A 24,265-nucleotide genomic window follows, 5' to 3' on the forward strand; every position below is an offset into this window, starting at 1 on the left:
CTATATATTTTACGTGCCTGACTATAGATGATAAATGCTTTTGTGGTTCCCAATGCTGAAGGAGAGGCTTCCCAACACCAGTGTCAGCTGGATACTAGGACTGTCTTTGTGCTGTCTCCTCCAGAGCATACTTCCAACTGCTCCAGTGCACACTAAATCTTGATACAGTTTGTCCCAATGGAAGGGATCTGGAGTTTATTTTGTATGGTTTTTGGGGACTGCTTCAACCTCACATCCTGTAACCTCATCCTCAGAGAGAAAAGCAACATACTGAAAATCTGCCTAGAATATATAATTTCCTAAAAGCAGAAAAGAATAATCCCCACAGAATGGATACAAATCTAAATTTCTGGGTTTCTTTTCTCCCATTTGAAAAAGGCATTTATCAAAGCAGGACAGAGAAATTCTTTTAGAGTTGTATGAGCAGTAAAGTTTGCTCCACATACTGTACCTGAAACGACTGGCAAGATTTCATCTGGTTATCCGAGAGTGCCAAAGTGCTCTGAATCAAATTCTGTAGCACTAGAAAATGAATATCATAGATACTAAAAGGAAAAAAAAAAAGAGTTTATTCATCATGATTTTTGAGCATGAGGTACCTAACTATTAAACTAGCAGAAAAACATACAAACTCAATCACCTGCTTCTCAAACAGATGTATAAAGGCATGAGATCAATACAGCTCAGGGTCAATCATATGAAGGAGCCTGTTACATTTTCCCTGACCTTCTACCCTGAATTTTTGGATCAGTCCACATAATCTGACACAAAAAAAGTCTCTTTGTTAACATCTCCTCCTCTTAAGGTACAGCACTCACAGAAAACACACACTGTTGTCCTAACAACACAGCACTATTTTGAGAAGGGCATTGCTGCTGTCATTTTAGTCATCAAATCTATAACCTATGTCAGAGGTCCCTACAGCCTCATGAAAGTATTTTTCTGTTAATAAATTCATATACTGCAACAAACAGATGAAAAATGTACTGCATTAGTAAGACTATATGACTTTCACAGATCTGAGGGCTGACGTGACCTTGGAGTCCTAATGGGAAACAATGGTACTGCTGCCACTCACCTGCTTAGACTGTCCTCTTTTGTGTTTTGATTTGTGTCTTCTCCAATTGCCAAAACTCGAAATCTAGTTAAGGGAAGGGAAGGGAAAGGAAAACACTGAAACAAAAGTAGCACTCTGTGATTTTATATCAACTGTAAAACACAGAGGCTGGCAAGTGCAACTGCTAATGAGGCAAGTGCTGAAACAGCACAGGGGAAGTATCTGTTCCAGCAGCCCTCAGAACAAGAGTCAAAAATTAAAGGGCCTGTCCAGATCAATCTCCCTCACTCCACAAAGCTATCTGCTGACAAGGAGATAAACCACACTGCCAGGAGACAGTACAGACCTGTAGGGATTTGCTATTCTGTTGAGGTTTTGGACTTCCAGTTACCATCAGCAGCACTTTTGCTGTAACCTACAGCTCTTCCCAAAGTAGGAAAATTTACAAAGGTGCCAAATATGTTCTTGTAAAACAGTTTGAGACCCAAATTTTCACACTTCCCTCCAAGTGTTATTCATCACTAAAATTTTGATGATCTGGGGCTGGAGAATGCTCTAGAAGGCCGAGTGCTCTTCTCTTGTCAACAGTTCTAGCAGCACTGAGATGATTTAGCGGAGCAACCAGCTACAAATTGTGATATCAAATGGGGCCAGTTAACCTGGAAAATGGTAAAGGGAAGTCTTCTATTTCATTCAAATGTTACACCCGAGTACCAGCATTGCTAACAGCCAAGCTGAGGATTTGACAATGTATGAAAACCTGATAGGGTGAATTTCTGGTTTATAAAAAGTCTTATTTAGCAAAATGGGAATGGTTGAAAATAAGCAAGCTTGTGTGAATAACTAAAAATTAGTTATATGTATTTAGGAAGTATGGATTTGAAAGAAACATTGCTTGTTGTATTTACTGAATCTTCTTTTGATACAAAGGGTACAAGCGACAAAGGGTGTAAAGCACACGTAGCAGAGATGAGGTCTCCTCTGAACTGCCCTCCTCTCTCACTGTCTCAGCCCATGTGCAGAGTCAAAAGCACCAGAACTAAAATACCTGGAAAAGAGTTCCTGCAAAGTATCAGGAATCTCAAGTTTGGGATTCCCCAGGGTTGAACTGAATTTCTCTTTCAGTCTTTCCACAAACTCTTTAAACTCCTTTGCACAAACCTTAGGAAACAAGAGATTGAAATGGTATCAGCCCCAATTTCTTAGAGTGGGAAAAGATCCTCTACCCCTAAAGTGTTAATGGAAAATTCTAGTAGAAATAGCTGGGTTTGAATTACCAAGTCAGAAACAGTACAACAGGCAAGAGAAAGCATCAAAAAAGCTCTGTGGAGCTTGTGTTTGCTGATTTACTTAGCAGTTGCAGGTTCTGTCTGCAATCAAGGTCACAGCTACAAGCAACCCACCATGAACATATAAAAACCAATTACACTGAATTAACAGCATGAGATCTCTTGCTAGAGCTTTGTTTAAGCTTCTGCCTACGTATTTTTTCCCTCTTCATACCCTTCAGGCTTTTATCATGTTCTACATTAAGTCTGTACAATCATGGCTTGGAGGACATTGTTACACAAGATGAACAGTTCTGTTCTCTGGACTCTCTGGGCACAAGATTGCATTTGCTTCCAAAGACAGACTTTAGGGATGGGGATACAGGCATTTATTTCAGCCATGTCTCACCACTGAACAATTGTTGTTCTTCTAAAGAAAAAAATAATTTAACAACAGAACTGGTTGGGATTTTCTAGCAAAAATATGAATTGTCATTCCTGGTTAAAAACAAAGAAAATCTTGCCATGCCATTGTCCCAGGTCTGAAAAAGTTTTGAAATTCAAAATGGAATTGTTTACACTTGCAGTATAAACACAACTTTTCAATTTGAAACTGTGGTTGATTTAAAACCATAAAAAGCTCAAAAATTAAATAAAAACTTCTGACTGATCAAATCAAGGCTTCTCATAAAATTTGCTTACATTCCCGCACACATGCAACAAGAATAAAAAAATAAGAAATTCCAGAGCAAAAATGTTCTGTTGCTCAGATAAAAAGGAGATTGAGAGGTTACAAAAAAAAAAAATAAATTAAAAAATCAGCACATATGGATGCTCAGTCATGGATGTTTATAAACAAGCACACTCTAAAAACAACATTTTTGTTGCAGAGCCGTGCTGTTTACATGCCTTTGGAAGGCTGCCTGGATCCACTTTACTCTCAAAATAGCAATGGTGCTGCATTTTTAGAATGCTGCTATTTTTAACTTAGCTCAGGGCACAGGGGAGAGATAAGATATGAAATCACAGTAATCAAAACAGCACAAGTACTCAGTAACCCCAACAGTGTGAAGTGCTCTATGACCTTTAAAATACTTCCCTCCTACCTGTGGATCTTCATAATTATTTTCTCTATTCATGAAATCTTCAATGAGGGCTTTATCTTGGTAAACCTCAGCAAGGCAAACTCTGCAACAGATACAACTGAAAGTGTTGTATATGGTTGAGACTTTCCCAATTCAGTACAGATTTGATACCACTACAGTGCAAGGAAGTTGAAATTTATATTCACATCAAAAGTAAGACAAAAACACAGGAGGAACATATCCCTTCACTTCATTTCAGGAGAATTTAGCCTGTACCTAGAATATAGAAACCTTCTTACTTATAATTAAGATAGGTCTGTGGGTTTCTGATGATGTAACGAGCTCTTCGTCCAACGGAATGAGAAGTTTTATCGAGGGACTCCTCAAAGCTGGCGTGCATGATATCCCGAACGACTTGCCATGGAACAAAGGGCCCTTTTACCTGTGCAAAGAACAAAAATTTTGGGAGTTAAACTTCAGCTTTTACGTACACAAGTGATGGTTAGAACCAGGATGCATTCCTAGGACTGATGAAATGTGTGTTCAGTACATAGACCCCTTAAATAGAGCTCCTACTAAATACCTTTGCATTTAGCACGTGACTGGCAATGCGGCACAGCATGAGCAGACTGTCTTCTTGCACCGTCCAGGTGACACGCAGGCGTGTCATTCTCAGCAGGGCACTCTGATCAGCTTCATCGTGGTAGCGGAGTCTTTTGCTTTTTTCTACAGAATCTTCTAACAAATCCAGAAAAAAACCACAACTTGTTAGTTATCTCAGTGCTACATATTCCGATTAATTCATACTCCTATCACAGGCAGTAGTAGCACCAATTGGAGTCAGCAAGAATAAAAGACAAAAGCAGAGAAGGAAGTAGCAGTTCAGAAACTAAAATGCATTAATACCTCTCCCAGGACTGAGAAAACAAGCACTTCAGTTAGCAAACTGACTACCCAGAGCATCATACCACAAAGAATCTTTAAGCCAGCTATCAAGAATTGCAAGGAGTTAATCTGGCACAGACACAATCAGGATTTCTTTAGTTTGTACAGGACAGCAGTGCAATCGTGATTCACACACGGGTAACGGGTACAACATGCTGCTGTTCTCCAGAGCCCCACGAGATCTCAGCCTCTTCACTGAAAGAGGCAATCCAAAGAGATGGCCAGTAAGTTTCCATTTCCCACACTGCATGACAGTCACATCAGCTTTTCTAAAGCAACTTACAGCAGGCACACACATAAAAAGAATGCTTGTTTTTCCTCATGTGTTGGTTACGTACCTTTCTTCTTCTTTTTCGTCTTCTTTCCAACGTCTTTCCTAAGCCTCTTCCTCTTTTGGCTTTTTCCACCTCTCACTCGTTTGGTTCGATCCTGGTTTGGTTCTTTACTTATTTTAATACATTCCTCTTTCTGGACAAGTGACTCAGAGCCCACCTTTCCTTCTCCCAAAATATCAATTTTATTACCTAAAATGACACATATTTATAGTAGTGGAACTTTATAGCAATTACATTCTACAATATTAAGGTATAAAGAGCAAATGCCAAAGTTTTAGTATATTAAGACAGGTGCCCTCTCAGACTGGCCCTTTGTTAGTCATGTCATTTCATGCCACTTCTCAGCAGCTCCCACAGAATCAAATCCCAGATAAATGAGGAATCATCAAGTAATTGGTCAGTCTAGTGTACAGTGCACAAACACAAGGGAACTGAGTTGAGGTTGTACATTCAACCTGAAGCATTTCCTCCTCCTTAGCTTCGATGTTAGGCAGTGCAATTTTAACAGTGCCTAGTCATACAAAACATCAGTCCCTCTAGACTTTCTGCAAACTGCACATCAGAAATTACAAAGGATAAAAATCATTATTCAATAGGAAAGGAAATTATTTACATATTTATTTTACTGCCCCAGAAGCATCCTAGATCATTTTAAAGAGACTGGAACATGTCATCAACACTGGATAAAAATAAAATAATTACTGTTCCATATACCCCGAAATAGGGAAGGAAATTATTTATCTATTTTACTGCCCCAGCAGCATCCTAGATTACTGTAAGGAGACAGGAATAACCCACATCATTCATACTGGGTTTGACAAAGACAGAAACAGCTGTAACACAGTGACAGACCCCACCACCAGCATCACCACTTACCTCCGGTACTGAGTGGAAGGGGGTGTTTTGTTAAGAAGGTTTGGAGTCTCATTGTCAGTCCGTTTTCAGAAACTGTACTTTCCTAAGACAAGACAGCTTTCAAAAAGGTGACATGCAAAAGGAGTGCACTACTTTTAACATCTCTGTACATGCTATCCTTTGAGTAGTCTCAGAAATAAATTTTCAGTATAAAGGAAAAGATCCCTGGCTACAATGAAGAATTTGTCTTATTACTCCCACGTATCTGAATGGCTCTAGAGCTTTTCTGAGATCATACTGTAATGACCACTAGATTACGAAGGTCAGGACTTCAGCAGATCTCCTCAAGTTTAAATGAAGCCATCACTGGAAAAGAAATGCTTGACTCTTTCACTGCTACAGAGGCTGAGCAGAATTTTCTGTAAAACAGTATATTTTCAAAGTATTTTACATTCCAAAGGAGCTTCTAAAAAGCACAAAACGAAAATGCAAACAAACATTGAGTAAATGCCTCCTACACCATATTCTATCCATCTTAAATCTTAGCCCAAACTGACTGCAGTGTATTAGGAGTTTTGCCATTGTCAGCAAGACCATTTCTCTTGTGTGGAATTCATCAGCGACAGAAGTTGATCACAGATGTGGAGAGGAAAGACAAGACTGAAGAACTGCAGGAGGTCTTGTCAATGCTGCACAACTAGGTGATAGAACAGCAGATGAAATTTGGAGTGAAATGATCCTGCCTGAGGCCAAAACCAAGCAACTCTAGTGTTACATATACACTGACAGGCTCTAATTTGACTAGTACTTGGGGTAGGGTAATTACAGAGAGTTCTGTGAAAGTACCTGTTCAAAAAGCAAAGCAAATGCAAGGAATTATAAGGAAAGCAGAGCAACACTAAGCAGCTATGTTGGCCACAGCCTGAATGCACTATGTGATTCTATTTTAACCTTAAAAATGATATAGTAGAATAGAACAGGTTAAAAGAAAGGCAACAAGAATGATTAAAGGCAGAACAGGTTCCATGCTGGGAACAGTTAAATAATCTCGTAGATGCCAGTCTTTAAGAGATGGTAATGGGAAACATGAGATGTTTACAAAATCAGGTGGAACAGGTTAATGGAGAATGACATTTTTCACAGCTTCCCTTAGTACTACAATTATTGGGGAGCTTAAACCATCAAAAAGAAACAGTGACACTGTTAGGACTTTGAAACACTTTGCTACGTGAAGTTGTGGATAGTAAAGGATTTTCATGTGTCCAAAAAACAACTGGACAAATAAAAAGCTATTAGCAGCTTCGGAAATATCACCCCAGGTTTAGAATGGCCTTGAGCCAAACTTGCAGACAGCTGGGAGAATATTCAGAGGAAATACCACCACACATCTGCCTTGCTCTTAGAACCTTCCCTACAAATCTTTCACTGGCAACCATCAGAGACCGGGCGCTGGGCAGACCTTGGGTGGCCATTTGTATTTGCCTACGTTGGGCTTCCTGGTAATTTTTATTTTTATTTTTATTTTTTTCCTGTGTCTATTTCTTTGTTCTGGATGTTTCAGTTTTCATCTGACAATTTCTACATTTCAGAAAGGCAAGAGGCAACACTGAGTAATCTAAATTGCTTACTTAATGAAGTATTTCTCCTTTGGTTGAATGTATTATCACATTCAGTTCAGATAAAATTTATGTCCAAATCTTTCATTCAGTTCAGCACCAAGATTTACCACATTTGGTATTAATTTCTTTCCAGTGATGCAAAGCCTTTCCACTGAGAAAGCATGCAAGCAGTAAGATTTTGCTATCAGTATGTCAACCTTAAGAATATAAAGATTTGGAATAGTCATTATAGTATATGAATTTTAAAATACCCACCTTCCTAGTCTTATTGATGATGTAGCTTGTCCAGATCCAATTGCGTTTTAGATGCCCATAAAAGCTGGAATCCAGACCTGCAGCTCCTAACCCATCTCCAGGGATAGTTCCATCATCAACCACCTCTCGGCTGCCTCTGAGAGAAAGAGGAACAAAATAAACAGTAATTATTGTGTAGGGAGTGCCTTCTCAGCTGCTCTCAAGTGATGTGTGTGCCATATGCCAAACTCTCCTCTTGCATTCCCAATGCAGACAGGGCTGGGAAAGAAAAGAAGAAACAGAGATGCTCTAACCCTGTTCCAGAAGTAGCATGGCAACAATGCTTTTCCATTAAGTTTTAATCCCTGATATTTAATGACAGAGCTTTCAGTTTAAAGATTACACCCGGAGCAACTTCATTACTGTTAACTAAGTTCCAATGGCCGTGTTAAACTCTGTTCTCAGCACTATTCCTGCCACAGAACTAGAGGAAATGCCTGCTCAGATGAAAAACTTCCTCAGGAGAAGTGTGGGGAAAATCTTCCACGGGAATTAAAGACAATCATAACCCTTTTCATACTGACTGTCAAGCAGTGGTCTCTTCAGTTTTTTAAAAAATACATTAAAGCTTGTTTAAATACACATATACAAGCCAGAAAAACAATGCACTGCAATTCTTTCTCTCGAAAGAGGAGGAAACTAACAACGAATAGCATGTAATGGATGAACTGGTACCCTTCACTAATGAGCTATTCAATTATTAGTGTGATGTTTCAGTACAGAATTTATAAATACAACACTTTTCAAAAAATCACAGGGACAAGCTTACTTCCTCAAAAAAAAAAAAAAAAAAAATCAAACTATGAATGAGCTTTGCCTATGAAGCAGATACATCAGCTCTGACAATCCAGTAATAGCACCAGAGTATTTTTAAAATCCTGTTTCGCCTCATGAAAGATTTTTTGAAAGTTACCATGAAAAAATTATTTCAGTCAAGCTTTCATTATAACATTACACCATCAATTAAATCCAGAACCTGTTTCTTGACCTTAAAGATGTTGCAGTCATCTCCAGCCTAACTACAAGTAAACACCAGATCTCCAATTTAGAGGATTTCTTACCATACAACAGAGATCATATATGAAAGCTGACAAGTGGACTGAACAGAATTTTTTCCTATCAGCAAGGATCAGTGGAATTAGGTTTCCTCAACTGCATTAATTTTTTCAAGATAGCTTGATCTACCTACCTGTAACACTGAACTAACTGAAAATACTTTTAAACAGACTGTTTATTAAAAGAGAACAGAATATTGACAAAACTAAACAGCAGTGCACAACACAGTATAAAAAGTATAACTGTTACTCTGCGTGGTTGTCCCAGGTTGTCAGTATCCAGTGCTTTCAAGTACTCTGGTTGTGATTAGGCAGAAGATGGAGTGCTCCAGCAATCACTTCCAGATTTCACCAGTGTACACCAATACCATATTGGAAATTAACCTGAAAACAACGTGCAGCAAAGTGCAACACAGAACAGTTCTTTCTGCTCACTCTATTCAAGCAACCAAGCAAGGATGAAGATGACGTACGTGGTATATTCCAGCATCGCACACTTGCGTTCCAGGTTGTGTTTATCCACTGCTGACTCTTGTTCCATTTCTACATCTAGTGCAGCCTCCTCCCCTTGGACATTACTTTTCTTTGAACGAGGACAGCGGACAACTCCTAGACATATAAAAAGACTATCAGCATAAGAAGTAAGACTTCAGCCCATTTTAAATCCACCCCGAGATGGCAAACTACTGCTTCCAAACAGTACTAACATTTTTACGACTTCTTGATAAAACACTACCTTGCTACCTTCCCACAGAGGCTAACGGTGTTCTAGTGAACTTCCAGTAGAAGGCATTAACTTGTCCAAATTTGTATTCAGGGCAGAAATAATGGGAGGCTGGTACCCTTGACCAGGAAAAAAAAAAAAAATCAGCAGTTCACCGATATACTAGGCATGGATCACAGCCGTTCAGATACTCAAATGTAGCAAGAGTCCTCAAGAAACGACACAGCAGGTTGTGACTGCTGAAACACAGCGTGAACGCTCTGCACATCTGACACCTGCGTGCTGGAGATACGTTTAGGATACAGCAGGAGTCACATGATGGTTTTATAGTAACAGAACTCAAAGGTAGGAAAACACACCAGTTTCTGTCTTACTATTGCTTTTTGGGTGCCCATGCTACAAAGACAGTAGGGCAGGACTAGATCTCATGCAGGTATCTGATCCAGAGGCTCAATATAAATTTAAATCCAGCACAGAGCAATTTTCCCCTCAAGGCTCAACATGGAAAATACTTAACTGGAATACAACAAAGCTTCTATACATATGCAAACTAGTGATGGAATATCATTCCCATATTTCGGGGTCTAAGAGTAACCATGGTCCAACTAGCCTGCAAAAGCTGCAACAATCACAAACACATTTGACAAAAGTGTAAGGAGCCTTTTGCACAAACTGCTTTAACGCAAAAGCAAGACAAAACTCCAAATAGATCATTTTACCTGGCTGACTAAATTACAGAAATACAGAATAGTGTTCAATAAGGTTTCAGGAGAAATCTCTTATCTCCAATTTTTTATTTTATTTTTTTTTTTATAATCGATAAGAATAACTTTTTGTAGCTGTATATCCTATTTAAAAATGTAAAAGGACCAAACAAAAATAAACTAAAAAAACCTGGGGTGCATAAACTCCCTTAACTTCCACTTCTCGTCTAACTCAAACTATTTATCAGAAGGTTTAGCAACATTTTGCTAAGGAAAAGGGATCTCTGTTTAAACTGGTAGAGAGCCATGGCAAAAATATTCTAGTAACTATTTTCAAAAAGGTTTTTTCATGGCTGGATTAAAATCTTGCAGGGCTATTATCAAATTTTAACAGGACAGCAATGTTTTTCCTTAAACACTGCTCTGAAAATTTCAGGTGGATCTCAACTTCATAGAATTATATGGACAGAAATTCTTGCTTTTTTTTGATGCAGAAAGCGACCAGAAAAGAGAACAAAACATTGGAAGTGACACAACAGAGCCTGCCTCAGGTTTTAGGGAAGGAGGAGGAACTGCAGTATAGGAATGTACAATTATACCATACCCAATGGTGTGTTAAGGCAGACACACTGCAAATCAAACCAGAAGTTCTCCACATCCTGCATGCTGTTCAGAACATACAAGCGTCTCTCAAACGGGCGGCTACTTTTAGCCAGGTTATAGTGGGGGTCACAGATAGTGGTATCAACAATCACAGCATTTCTCTTCATATACACAAAGACCTGTCAAACACAGTGGATTTCAGGCTGCTATGCAAGTAAAACTGTAAATTAGGCAATTTCATGACACACAACTTAATCTATTTAGGACTGCTCAGCATTTTGTCAGTCTTTCCTGGTTCGAGCCAGTTCTCTGACAGAAGACACACCCATCCCCACCCTATTGCACTGTATTCCCAAACTTCCCTTGCCAGTGATCCAGAAATTTTGTTTCTAGATTTAAAACAGTTTCTTTTCCCTCTTGTGCACAGGATATTCCAAGTTTCCACAAAGAGTGACTATTTTGTACAAGCTCTCATTCATCATTGGAATAGATGTGTTTCAGGACCTCATTATCTTTCTTATCCTCAGAAAGTGTGTTAGCACTTCTATCTCCTTTGCATGTGCTCTCTATTTATAAAAAGATGCATACAAATGTCATTATTTTACTCTGATTAATGACTTTATTCTGTGTCAGACATCCAATGCCTAACACCTTGATGGAAAAGAATGTGACATGCTCATTTTTCATAAAGTGCTGCCAGCCTGGAACCTCCCAGATCATTACTGTGTGCAACGTTCAGCATTATACATTTGAGTAGTGGCTTTCCAGAGAAAGAGGTGAAAATTATCTGCCCAACTTGCAATATGTCACTTGGATCTGGAGGTTTGCATATACATCTGAAACATCAGTATTTTCCTTAACTATTTAAGGTAATTACAAACCCCAGATCTTGCATTTATTTAACTGGACAAAAACCATGAAGAATAATGGTTAACTTTTAAAAAAAATTACCTGGTCTTTGTCTTGAAACTTCTCTGTTGGGCCAAACTGTATCAGTCCCATATAACATAATCTTTGAAGGTTTTCTACCACTGAAAAGATGTACCTCCTGGAGCAAGGAGAAGTATTACAATTAGCACTCATGAAAACAGTAAAAATGATACCAGAAAACACGCCATTTTCATGCAGTAAACTAAAGTTTCAGGAAACCGTTGCTTTTTTGAAATACTGAGTTTTAGAATTTCTGAAGTGGTATTTTTGTTTGAATTGCCAGCCTATAGAAAACATAATATCCCAAAGCTCCAAATTTCCTTTCCTCAAATCACAAACATAGTATTTTAGCCAAATACTAATTAAAATTTTGTTAGCAAAGAAAAAAAATTAGCCAGAAATACCATCTGTAAAAATGAATTAAACAAGGTCAGAGCACCAGCAGATCTGCAGACAATTTCATGTTATGAAAAGACGACATGAGTAAGAAAACATGACTGCAAATACGGGCTGATAAGCCTTCAGGTGTGCACATCTAAAGAACTGGGCACCTTGAGGGTGTTCAGAATTACTGCTCCAAGAAACTGCTTTCAGTTGCTCGTAGCTTTGGCAGAGCCAAAAGTGCAACTTATATGGCAAAATTCTGGAAGGTGCAGGAAGCTGGTGCAAGATCTAGTTTCTGAGAGAGTGTTTGTCAAAAATTAGCTTTGCCCACATTTTACTTCACTAAGATCTAAGTTTTTCTGTGCAGTTAAATGGGAATTGTATTTTGGCAGAAGTTTTCTCTAAGGCTCTGAGATACCATTTGACAAGCCCAGAAATATTGAACAAAATTTGTCTGAGTGAGAAGTTTTAGTGAATGGGGGGCAAAGAGACAACTTGGTTATACGTCATACTGTTTTGGTTTTGCATAACCTTACCAGATGAAGCCTGCAGATTTCAGCATATACCATAAAACCAGTTTCCCTGTTTCTAAGATTTAGCAAGTTATAGGTTAGGAATTGCAAACCTGAGCTGACCACGAGTCTTGACAGCTGATACTGTTTATTTACTCTACAATGACATGTTTGCAGGTTTGCAAAATGTCCTATAAGCCTCCAACCATCCAAATCCGTGCCATTAGCAGTGACTTTCTAGGGAAACTAACATGGTGCTGTCGATTCCACACAGTCAAATCACTTTCCTTTAATGCTGTTTTCCCTTCCTACCTTCAGTCCAATCTCAATTTTTAAATCTCCCAGATGAGGAATGACAAACAATGAAAGACGTGCCACTGAGAACATGAGTAGAAATTGAATAGTATGTATGAGCAGCAGGAACTGGGCCATGTGGCACCTTCTGAAAGATTTATGAAGGATAGTAACATTTAGACTCTATTAAATTCTGAATTTAGCAGCAGTCAGGAGTGTGTTTTATACAGAAGTAACATCCTTGCTGATGAGTTATGAAGGACAGAACCTCCCAGCTCTCAAACACTGCCTGACAGCATGCATGAATATTGTTTATTAGTTTCTTATTACCTTCTATTTGGGAGAGAAAAATACAATTTGGCACACTATCCTTAGAAGATGGATGATCCTTGTCTTCAGTAACAAAGTTCTCTTTGACACAAACAGGAAATAACTGAGAAAACTGTCAACCACCATCGCTTCCTCCCTAGAGCCATTTACTTTGACTCATCCGCTTACCTTTTGTAGAGAAGCTGCTGTCGGACTGACCTTGGAAGAAATCTGATCAGAATGTGCTTTTTTAGTGGATCATTTAAAAAATCTTCCAGACCATCCACCTAGAATTATTTTAGAAGTCAATCAAAACGCAAAACATAACCATCCTTTAAAGTATCAAGCTTTGCTACCAGAACTGTCTACTGAAATATCTTCTAAGAAAATGTCACTGCTTTTGTAAAATGCTTAAACATTATTCTTGTTAATCAATGAGGCAGAAGACTCAGTGAGATTCTAAAAAGCTCCTTGCAAAATATTAGCCTGAGAATTTGCAGTATTACAGGGCTATACATTTTTTTTTCAGTGTGGCTGTAAAAGCAACTAACTTTTCTGTAAAAGACTATCAAGAACTGAAGTGCCTCCTCTCTGATGGCTCATTTTGTTAAATAGACTACGAGGATATTTATTACTGCTTATTGGTACAGCTGATACCATCAGACTTTACAGTAAAACAAACATGAAGCAAAAAAGCACTGTACCTTGTAGCTGACTTGTACAATCTGAACAAAGACTGAGAGAGGCAAGCAGAGAAGAATGTCACTAACAAGAGCCCATCCAAATCCAAACTCTCTGTGAACTGGGAGAGGAGGGACATAGCGCATCCATGACGTGTCATCCACATACACTAGGAACGAGACAGCTGGCTTAGATTCAGACAGGACAAATCTAGTAGTTAGATTAATAGTTTTACTGTGAGTGTTCAAGCAGAATGCATTTGGCAGCTCATAGTCTGGAAATCTGAAAATCTAAAATGACCTGAAAATTATCTAAACCATTGATTTCCAATCCTTGAAGTAGACTTTTACCTTTTTCTCAGTGTTGAACCATGGCAAAGCCTGTAGTAAAGTCAGGATGTGCCACTTCTTACCTGTTTGATTAGACAACTCTACTTCAGTCTCCTGTGCAGAGACTTCAGGATTAACCACAGTTGTCATAATTTCTAAGGTCCCATCTGGTTGTGGTTCAAGTACAGTCGCATTCACATCCAGCCCTTGTTTGCTGCCTTTTTTCTCACCATCTCCACTTCCTTTTTGCTGTGTTCCATTTAAAGGGTGTCCATAAATTAAGTACCAGAGGAACATGTGGACCATTCTTAAACGGGGCATTTTGGGAAGAAAGCCAAGAGAACGCCCAAGTCCAGGAACTGGGAGGGAAAATTAAGTAACAAACAGAAATAAAAAGAGGATTAGAACAGGAGAAATAGCTAGATCTGCAAAACTGATGCAAAGAAAACTGGAAGGAAAGATGTGTAGTTGAAAGTAAATTTAAGTTACAAATACTAAGTTACAAGTAGTGAATAAGTAGTAGTGAATACCAATACTCCAGTTTGCAATTGAAAAAAAAACAACAAAACAAGCAACTAAGAAAATATTGGACAGAGTGATTTAATATAAATCCGTAAGTCTGCTATAAAAGAAGAAAAACACACTTGTATCTTAGGAGAGCTCAGCATCTCAAAGTGACTATTAATAAATAAATAAATGGGAAAGTGAAAGAGGACAGAAGAAACAAGTTAGCTGTACCTGTAACAGGGTGATAGTTTTTTAGCTGTGTTATGCCCATTTTTTCATCAGTTTTTCTTGCCCGACTGTCAGCTTTACATGAGCTTTCTTGCGTTTCTCCTGAATCAGGAACAGCCTCTTGCCCCAAGTTTCCATCCTCAGCATGGTCCTGGGAGGTTGGTGTCTGAGGAACTTTAATCCTGTATTAAAACCACACAGTGCTTTGGTAAAAATTAAGCAGAGCTCAATTCCTCTTCTTTCCTGACTTCAGGAGATACTCAGCATCTTGCTTTATCTTTGTGCTTCCACTCCTCTGTTGCTAAAGAGGAGATTTTTCTTTTCTTTTGCTTACTTTGTGTTTATTTCCTCTGCATATTTTTGCACATATGAGATAAGCCAAGTTCCCCACAAACCCTCCAGACCATGGCTGCAACTTGCCTGTTTGCGGTGCTTGAATTGGAGATTCGGAAACGCACCTGCTCAATGGCACTTTTCACAAGGGGATCACTGGGACTCACTGAAGGATGCACAACAAACTCTACCTGTTCAGAGCAGCAGAAAACAAACAAGAGCTATTTATGGATATATTGACTCTTAATCAGCTTCATAAATTATCAGAGATTAACAGACAGGGAATTAACAGTAGCCACAATGGATGAATCCTATAAAGGTTTAATAATTCACAGAATATGAACAATTCTGGATCAAAACTCCCGTTGCTAGTTTGTATTAAGCAAGAGGACAGACTGTAGGGTCTCTGTACCAATAAACAGTTAATGTAATTTCTACAAACCTCAGGTTTTTTGGTTTTTAAAATCTGAAATATTTGAGCAACAAACACTTCAACTTGCAAATATTAGGCTGAAAGGGATAAATAAAAAGCCATTCCTCGTAAGACCAAACTAATACATATTGTTGCTGAAAGTACACACACAATTCAGACTAGTAAGATTTCACATGTGCTCTACAGTAATTGTGCAGTGGGTAATTTTCAATAGTTTCTCTCCCTGCACATGAACATTTCACATTACAGTTACAAGTCTCAGCTTTACCACTACAGACATTTTACTTCCATGATTTTTTTTTAACTTTACGACAGCAAGAGCACATTTTTGGTTTTTTAAAAAATATATCACATTCTATACATTTCAGCTCAGAAGCTAACTTAGGATTTCTCACATACTCTTGGCTTTCAAAAAGGGATTAAACAGAACTGTATTACAGCCTGACAGTGCTGGGAGAGAACCATGAATTGCACAACTGATAAGCAGCAGAACCTCTCAGAAGGGAGATTCAGAGACTTTGATCTCTGGACTATTCCTTGGTCTCACAATTATCTGCAGCACAATAATTGAAAGCACTAATCTGGTTTTCACAGTAGCTTAAGTTTGGGACACGTAGCTTCTGGGCAGCTCGACTGTGGGTTTCGCTACAAAAAGTAAAGTCATCCATCTATTTCAGTTAAAAGGCCCAAAAGATTTTGACACATCATAAGGTTGTGAGAAAATGTGTTTCTGCTGCCAGGGTTTGCAGAGTCACCTTTTTACTAATGCCATCTTGAATGACTGTAGTACGATAGAGTCTGAGAAGTCCTTCTCGTGCAAGCTTCTGTACCAGTCGTACGATAGACTTTTTGCAGCATTTAGTGGAGACACCTTCTTGCTTCTCTTGATCCATGACCATTTTCTGAAGCCTAGAAGATGCAAGAAATACCTTGCATTTTAAGTCCAGCAATGCTCCAAACTGCCTAAGCAGTTTGTTAGAGGATGTGGGGTGAATGGATATTTCCCTACTTCTAGCAATTACTGCTCACTTTCCTTCCCCTTTTGCTGTACATAATTGGTAACTCGGGTTTAAAATTCAGCTGCATTTTCTTTGTAATCAAGCTTTTCCTTTTTAGATGAGGACTGCTGTTCTGACGACAGCAAATTCTCAATGCCTCATTTCTCTGTGTGTGGCTATAGTGCAATTATGATTCCAGCCTCCCTAAGGTCAGGAAAATCTAGAGCTTTTTTAAGCAGTGATTCAACACATGCAGTGTTCATTTCCACTTGTGAGCTCAGTTCAGCTTGGGGCAGAAAGAGTTTACTTAGCGGCATTCACAGCTCAGAAGCTACACATGCATTCACCATACAGATACACACATCCCATAATTGAAGCCAGCTCACTTCTTCCCTTGTAGCAGTCCGCAGGAGCGTGCTCACACCCTGCTCTCCTAATGCCTGTTTTCAGGCCTTTTTTTTCCACAAATGCCCCAGGCCCAACTTTCTGTCTCTTTCAATCCTGGAGAAGGATTGACTCTTTCAATCTGAAAAAGGTATGGAGGGTATTAAGGTAATGAAGCAATAAGCAGATGTACACATGGACTTCAGCTTCTCCGGAAGAATATCACATCCTGGTAACTAACATAACTGGAGTGACAGGAGCGTGCTCACACCCTGCTCTCCTAATGCCTGTTTTCAGGCCTTTTTTTTTCCACAAATGCCCCAGGCCCAACTTTCTGTCTCTTTCAATCCTGGAGAAGATTGACTCTTTCAATCTGAAAAAGGTATGGAGGGTATTAAGGTAATGAAGCAATAAGCAGATGTACACATGGACTTCAGCTTCTCCGGAAGAATATCACATCCTGGTAACTAACATAACTGGAGTGACACCACCAGAAAACTTGGCAGAGGTTGGGGAGGGGCAGAACCTTCACCTGTGCTGAAGGATGTGAGAGCTACTCGTTGGCAGCACTGAAGAGGACAGCAGAGACCTGAATTATCTTCTGAGCCTGGAGCTGGATGTGACTAGATCAATCAGTGATGAGGCTGGTGCGAGAAGACGAGGCTTTAACTTTATAAAACTCTGCAATTGCAGTAGGTGACAGAAGGTTTCAAATTTCTCAAACCAGAGGAGAATAAGGCCGTGATTTCTCACTAAATTCCTATAGCAGACAGCCCTGTGTGTGTATTGACACGCCAGGATCTCATGTGGTGGGTACCTTCTCACAGAAGGTGGATGATACAATCCTATTTGCAACAGAGTCCTGACAATTTGGAAGCTGGGACTCCAGGAGAACACCAGAATTCCCATTTCTCGTTGGAGATGAATCTTAAAAGGCTGGAAGATATTATAACATTCAGGAAAGTATCTTTAGCCCAGACAAGGCAAGTCACGAGAAGACATATAACCACAACACAAAGCTGCAAAGAAGAGTAAACTTTCAGGGCCCTGCTAGAATCCTAGTGACCAGTGATGACTGACATGAAAATATAAGTCTCTACAGTCCATGGCAGAGGAAAACATGAACAGTTTTTGAAACCACACAGAAATAAAACTTATGCAGATGAAAGAATCCTCAAGTAGGAAAGTGCTGTATCTTACTGTGTGGCCCCAAGCACTGACATACTGTGAACAGAGGAAAAAAGTTCTCTGATCTCTATTTATGGGACATAGAGCCTATAAAAATTTACTTGTGCAGTTATCTGCAGAGAACTATTCTTGCTTCCAAACAGCTGACTCATTTTTATGATTCTGTATAACTGCAACCTTCCACACCTTCCCTATGCCATCCTCTCCAACATTATAGCATATAGTGCATCAGGGACAAGAAAAGCCAGCAATGGAGTAAGCACAGAGATTGCTAAAGCCGTGTGTCTGCTACCAAAATGCATCGGGGCCCCAGCATGCTGCGTTCAGAGGGACTCACGTGAACAAGCTTTCGATGAGCCGGAGGTTCCGAACAGCTTCCACAATGAGATTTCGGCGCTTCAGCAGCCTGTAGGTTTCGTGAGATCTCTCCACTGCTGCAGCTTTGGAACGCTTTTCCTTCTTCTGGCCACACACCTTCTAGTGCACAGTATGGACAAAACAAAAATATTAGCTGAACTATTCAATGTCTTCACCCTAACATTGGTTCCTCACACAGTAGCAGCTGAGGAATTCAGAGTTGTGATGTCTTTGTAACAAACTAGTCAGATGAGGGTTATCTTTTATCTCCCCTCCAGGGGCATGGAGACAGACCAGAAGATATGCAGCGCTTGTGTGATAACATGCAGTAAGTCAATACAGGGAATTTGGAGAGCACCCCCAGAACTGTAGTTTGGACATCTGCCTTCCTGTCTCCTGGAATAATTTTCACTTATAACCAAAATATGAATGTACTTTGAAATTAATTTTAAAAAACAAAACAATTCCATAAATGAATTAAAAAAACCTTATAGCTTGAAGCCTTGCTCAGATAGTCCTACTGACAAGAAAATATTAAAGACATGTGATCTTACCTTAGGGTCTTCAAGTCTGACCTCCTCCACCACAGCCACATCCCCATCTTCATCAGTGGAATGAGCACAGGTGGAAAGATTGGATTCCTGCTTTAGAGTTTCCAAAGCAGAACTCTCCCCTGAAACGTTGTCTGGGAGCTCATCAGGCTCTTCAAGAATTTGAGGAGAAGGCAGCTTCTTCCCCTGAGACTTCACAGCTGTTGGCTTTGAGCCTGGTTAAGAGCAGACAGCCTTGTAATTGTTCTGCTCTCAGTTTCCTGTAAATGTTCAGCTTCTCTCTCTATAAAAGGCCTCCCCCCATCCACCCAGGTAACTGTACTTAAAAGCATTCTGCTACATTTTTCACATATTCTCCTACCCTGCTGGAAGCAGTGGTTTGATGATGAATGACTGCATTCAGCTTCCAAAGGTAAAGGAAAAAAAAACGTGAACTCCCTGTCATCAAATAATTCTCCCCATGCAGAAGCTTCTTCAGAGGCAGACTTAGAAGACCATGAAGGGCCAGATTAGCTTATCCAGGAACTGCTGTCTGAAGAAAGGAGAGTTTCTGTCATAAAGATTCTCAAGTTCTGCTAGAAACATGATTCTTCTGACTCAAAGCAGAACAAGGATTTAGTATTATGCCAAAGATAATCTACATAAGAGAGAGATCTCTTCTCCTCTTTTCCCTTGGAGTTTACCAGAGATGTTGTAGGAACATTCAAATAGTTTAAATAAATAAATAAACCAACATATACTCTTTAAAGTATGTCCCCAAAAGGATATTAGCTTTCACATTAAGATGTTCCAAATAACTAAAGAAAAAAGATGAAGCAATTAGCTTCAGGAGACAAGACATTTTTGTTACAACATGCTTAGGTGAGTAAGGCTGTGGGTGAAGCCATCCTAAGCCTACTGCTGTTTGAAAGTAGCTAGTTACCCTCTTATCTGGTCTCAGAAGAGAAGCCAGTATTACTCCATGTAAATCCACCTCACTGGAAGGTTTGCATCAGTACATGAACAAATATATTTTACACAGACTCTAAGGCTCAATACCAGACATTTCCAACTGAAAAGAAAAACCAAACAAAAACCCACTGCTAAAAGGGGAAGAATTTTCATGTTACAATTAAAAAAAAAAAAAAAAAAGTTAACTGGCTGATCTGTCAGCTCCTGTGCTATTTCCATACCTAAGATGACATTTACATATCCAGTGGAATGAAATGATGTGTTTTAATGAGAGGCACAGCCCACTTTTTTCCTTAGTGAGGAAGAAATAAAATATTTTAAGAAACACAAAGTGTGTTCAACTCCCTTCTGAAGTCTTCAAGGACTTCAAAAGCTAAAGCTCTACCAAGATGGTGCCCTCCAATGGGTACAGCCTGAGCCAGAAGGTATTTTGAAAAACAGAGTCCATGACAGATACCTTGTCAGTTCATCACAGAACATCCAAGGCAGATAAATTTACCCAGCAGCTTAAGCCAACCTGACTGCTAGCTACCAGGGTCTCCTCACTACACTTGTTTTTAGCCACACAGTCCTGCCTCCTTCCTTGCAACACTTTAGGAATTCATCTGACCCTCTGCAGAATCATTTCAGCCCTTCAAGCCACCAGAAAAATAACTGACTATCCAAGGAGCAAGGTGTGTGAACCCATTTCATTTGCATAGGGAAAAGGGAAGAAATGACATCGGGGTAAGGAGGAGCAGACTTCCCAGTGACTGGTGATAGTGTCTTTGGTTCATACAAACACCAGAGCACACTTCAGCCCTAAGAACCTTCAGAGATTACCACACCTGCCATATTCCAAAACATAACATGTTTGGTAGAAAGAGAACATCAAAAAAGTATGGAAGTAATCAAATAAGTGTAAAAGTAAATATACAATCAAAAACTTTAATGGAAGCTAATAGCACATGATTTTTTTCCTTAATAAAAAGGATCCATAAGAAAAATGCAAAGTTCTTTCCAAATTTCAAAATCATTATCTACCTTTAGTGGGTGTTGACTGATGGGTATCATCTTGGAAACTTGATTTCAGAGAACCAGAGTTGGCCTTCTGACCTTTTCCTCTCTTCTTGCCATCTTTCCCTTCTTCTTCATTGTCAGACTCCGAGACCAAAGTATCATCTTCTCCAGGGGACGCATCTTCTACAGGTGGGGAATCTTCTGGCACTAGAGCCAAAGTGACTGTAGCTAACTGCTCACTCCTAGCCTTCTCTCTCTCAAACTGACGGTTTAAATCACTCTCCTCTGCAAAAATGTAGGAAATATACTTTGTTGTCCTTTGCCGACCTTCATCCTCCATAAAACCCTAAGGAAATAGTTGGAATGTTATTTTACCACCTTACTTCTCCGTTCTTGCAGTGATCTCCAGCATCAACAGCAGGAAAATTTCCTACCTGTTCTCCCCTCACATTTAAACATATCATGTTGTTCTCCTTTTTTGCTAAGTAACAAAAATGGTGACTAACTGTAACTATAGAAATCAAAATAAACACCATGCTTGAAAAATAAATAAATCTGCATTACCTGCATACTAGAGTGAAACGCCTACAGTGTGTGGGATGTAGCAAAGTCTAAGGAAGAACAAACTATATGGATTCAGACTAGAAATCCATTTTTTTCTGAAAAGTTTTCTGTGAAATAACTGCAGTGCAGAAGTTACCACAGTGAATCAGACTGAAGTGGAGCTGCTGTTATCCCACCTGCTACAACAGGTGCTTTCAAGTGTCTGGAACCTCAAAACACAGCCTATCAATAAGGGAACATTTCATCTTCACAGTTGACTTAGGAAAATGTATGTTTAGATATTCCAATGGTTTATATAGTTTGTCTTTAATTCAACAGATCTTTTTACCAAATGACAAGATTTTAGTAATCCTCAGATTACAGTAGGTTAAAATCTCAATCCTTTTTGAACACCTCTCTTGCATACCTTTTCCTCAACTGAAGTCATATTCTTCTCAATCCTACCAGGACTTTTTTCACTGTCAGTTCCCAAATCACTGCTGTTTCTATTGTCTGAGGTTAACAATGCTATAACCTTTTACCACAGTAACCACAACTGTATCTTTAGTTTCAATAAGTATCTAAATTATTTTATTTTAACCTTACCTTGACAACTTTGTACCTCTCCAGAAGACGACAGAGCATCCTTGCTTCTAGCTTCCCCACATTCATAGCCAAGCGAATTTCTGCCTGAGAAATACCTTTGGTTCCTCTACTTTCAACTGTTTAAGAAATGAAAACCAGAAAATAGCTCAGGGAAATAATCTGAATTATATATACATATATTTGCATATACATTCATATTTGCTCTAAATAACTGTATATGCCAGAATATAAAATTTAACATTCCCCACTAACAACTACAGACATTTTCACAGACATATACAATATACAGTCAAATACTGTCATAAAACACATTTTTACATGAAGCAGTGCCCCAGCAGAACGAGGTTTGAAGGCAAGAGCTTCAGATTAAAAGCAGCGGTCAATTTTTCCCAACAGCTTTCTGCGGTTAGATACTAATTTCTCCGTTATGAAAGGAAAAGAGATAGAAGGAGAAGAACATTGTTTTCTTCATCACTTTTTTCCCACCCCACCACAACACCCTATTTCTACCATGTTGTTTTATTTGGGTGGTACTGAATAGCTGATAAGCTTCCAGGGAGGGCTAACAGGTGGTAGCACCTATAGCTCCAGTCTAATCTGAACATAAAGCTCACCTTTTGCATGGAAAATTGACACTTTCTGATACATCAGAAGCAATCAGCACTTAAAAAAACCCCCAATATATATATCTTTTATACATACAAGGAGTAAGATGGCAATGGGAAAAATCTTTAGCATGTCTTACTACATCACCTACTTAGCTCATAAGCCTGGGTGAGCATATCCCTTTCACAAACAATATCCACAGGCTGAACAGCTTTTGTGATGATCTCTTCTTCATCATCATCATGATAATCCTCCATTTTCTTCCGAAATTCCTTTAGTAATTTAAGACAACGGACCATGACATCAGTCCCTGTGAACATGAACGTTAGTGACAGCTCTTACCAAAAAGCAGAGCCTGTTTAAACCATTTGGTTTAAATGTTTAAACCATTTGGTGACTTTCAGCAGCATGAAGAAGTGGTGCAACAGGGAACAAATGACCAAAGGCAACTGTTTATTTTTAGGAAAGGTTTGCAACAGCTTTTCTTTATATATGAATCTGTCAAAACACCGACTAGCTGAATTTTTAAGCTGCTCCAAGATTTCACATCTGTCTCAACATTAGGACTGCCCAATACAGTGATTTATGAGCAGAATGGAAAACGCTGCAATAACAGGAGAAATTTCAACAGCACAAATAAATCAATGGATGGACTAAGTGCTGATCCACAGCATTACCTCTTCAGAACACATATCTGACTGTGAGATCACTCACTGAGTATAAAACCACTCCTTTTTTTCCTACAGACTCAAAGCATTTTTCACTTTCTATAGATGCAAGCCACATAATGAAAGAAAATTGTACATTTGAAGATACAGAATTCATACAATAAGCTACCTGCTTGCAAAACCGTTCCTTAACACAGGATTGCCTTTCCTCAGCAAGGGATCAAAGTGGATACCAGTTGATGAGACCTATTAAATGCTGCCACAAATTCCCAACATTTAAAAATCCCAGGACGTAAAAGACCTGTCAGTTTATCCTTTGTCCTAGCACCTTCTATAACCATCCGCATGCAGGTTGGAGGAAGCATACACCGAGCAACTAGCATCCTGAAGAAAAGGACCAAATAGAAGAGTCCTACCCCAACCAGTGAGCTCTGACAGCATAACTAAAACGTACAGTTATGTTGCACAGGTCCAACATCACTTTGAGAAGAGGTTCTTCTCAGTCTTTGCCCATTCCACAACACATAATACCAGTTATATTATGGAAGCTTTATGTGCAAGTATGTATGAGCAGCTGATTTTCTAGATTTCTTGTCCAAAGTCCTCACCCATTCTCTACACCTAGGGGATGGCTAGGTTTGTTAACACATAGAGTGCACTATAATTCTATGCAATGAAATGGAGACACAAAACCTAAGGTTGTTGTGTGCAAGGACAGAACACACCATGGCCCAGCAGCCACACACATCTCATACATGTTTGAATTCCACATCTTAACATGCAACTGTGCACTGGCTGTGCTGTAGTAACTCTCCACCTACCTTACCCCTCTGGGTTCTCATAGAAGAGTGGGGACAGATGACTTAAGGAGAGCTGCAGCGATCCTGCTCCCTGATATAAGGATGACCTACTATCAACAGTGTCATCTAG

At 39.2% G+C, this 24,265-nt stretch overlaps 1 protein-coding gene across 1 annotated transcript in view; it reads right to left on the reverse strand.

Annotated features, from left to right (window-relative positions):
* Positions 1-24,265, reverse strand: part of GTF3C1 (general transcription factor IIIC subunit 1) — a gene marked incomplete at its 5' end in the record, with an annotated part of 40,431 nt that overhangs the window by 10,820 nt on the left and 5,346 nt on the right. Inside the window, 23 exon segments of the mRNA XM_029086894.1 lie at positions 452-545; positions 1,079-1,141; positions 2,106-2,218; positions 3,432-3,513; positions 3,710-3,852; positions 3,994-4,148; positions 4,694-4,879; positions 5,567-5,648; positions 7,420-7,555; positions 8,987-9,122; positions 10,546-10,723; positions 11,496-11,592; positions 13,163-13,260; positions 13,678-13,823; positions 14,067-14,342; positions 14,722-14,900; positions 15,139-15,242; positions 16,240-16,393; positions 18,392-18,531; positions 18,966-19,177; positions 20,937-21,258; positions 22,062-22,177; positions 22,819-22,977. Of these exon segments, the coding sequence (XP_028942727.1) occupies positions 452-545; positions 1,079-1,141; positions 2,106-2,218; positions 3,432-3,513; positions 3,710-3,852; positions 3,994-4,148; positions 4,694-4,879; positions 5,567-5,648; positions 7,420-7,555; positions 8,987-9,122; positions 10,546-10,723; positions 11,496-11,592; positions 13,163-13,260; positions 13,678-13,823; positions 14,067-14,342; positions 14,722-14,900; positions 15,139-15,242; positions 16,240-16,393; positions 18,392-18,531; positions 18,966-19,177; positions 20,937-21,258; positions 22,062-22,177; positions 22,819-22,977 (3,371 nt within the window).

The sequence above is a fragment of the Antrostomus carolinensis genome, unplaced genomic scaffold (assembly GCF_000700745.2).
Source record: "Antrostomus carolinensis isolate BGI_N321 unplaced genomic scaffold, ASM70074v2 scaffold33760, whole genome shotgun sequence".
Taxonomy (NCBI): Eukaryota; Metazoa; Chordata; class Aves; order Caprimulgiformes; family Caprimulgidae; genus Antrostomus; species Antrostomus carolinensis.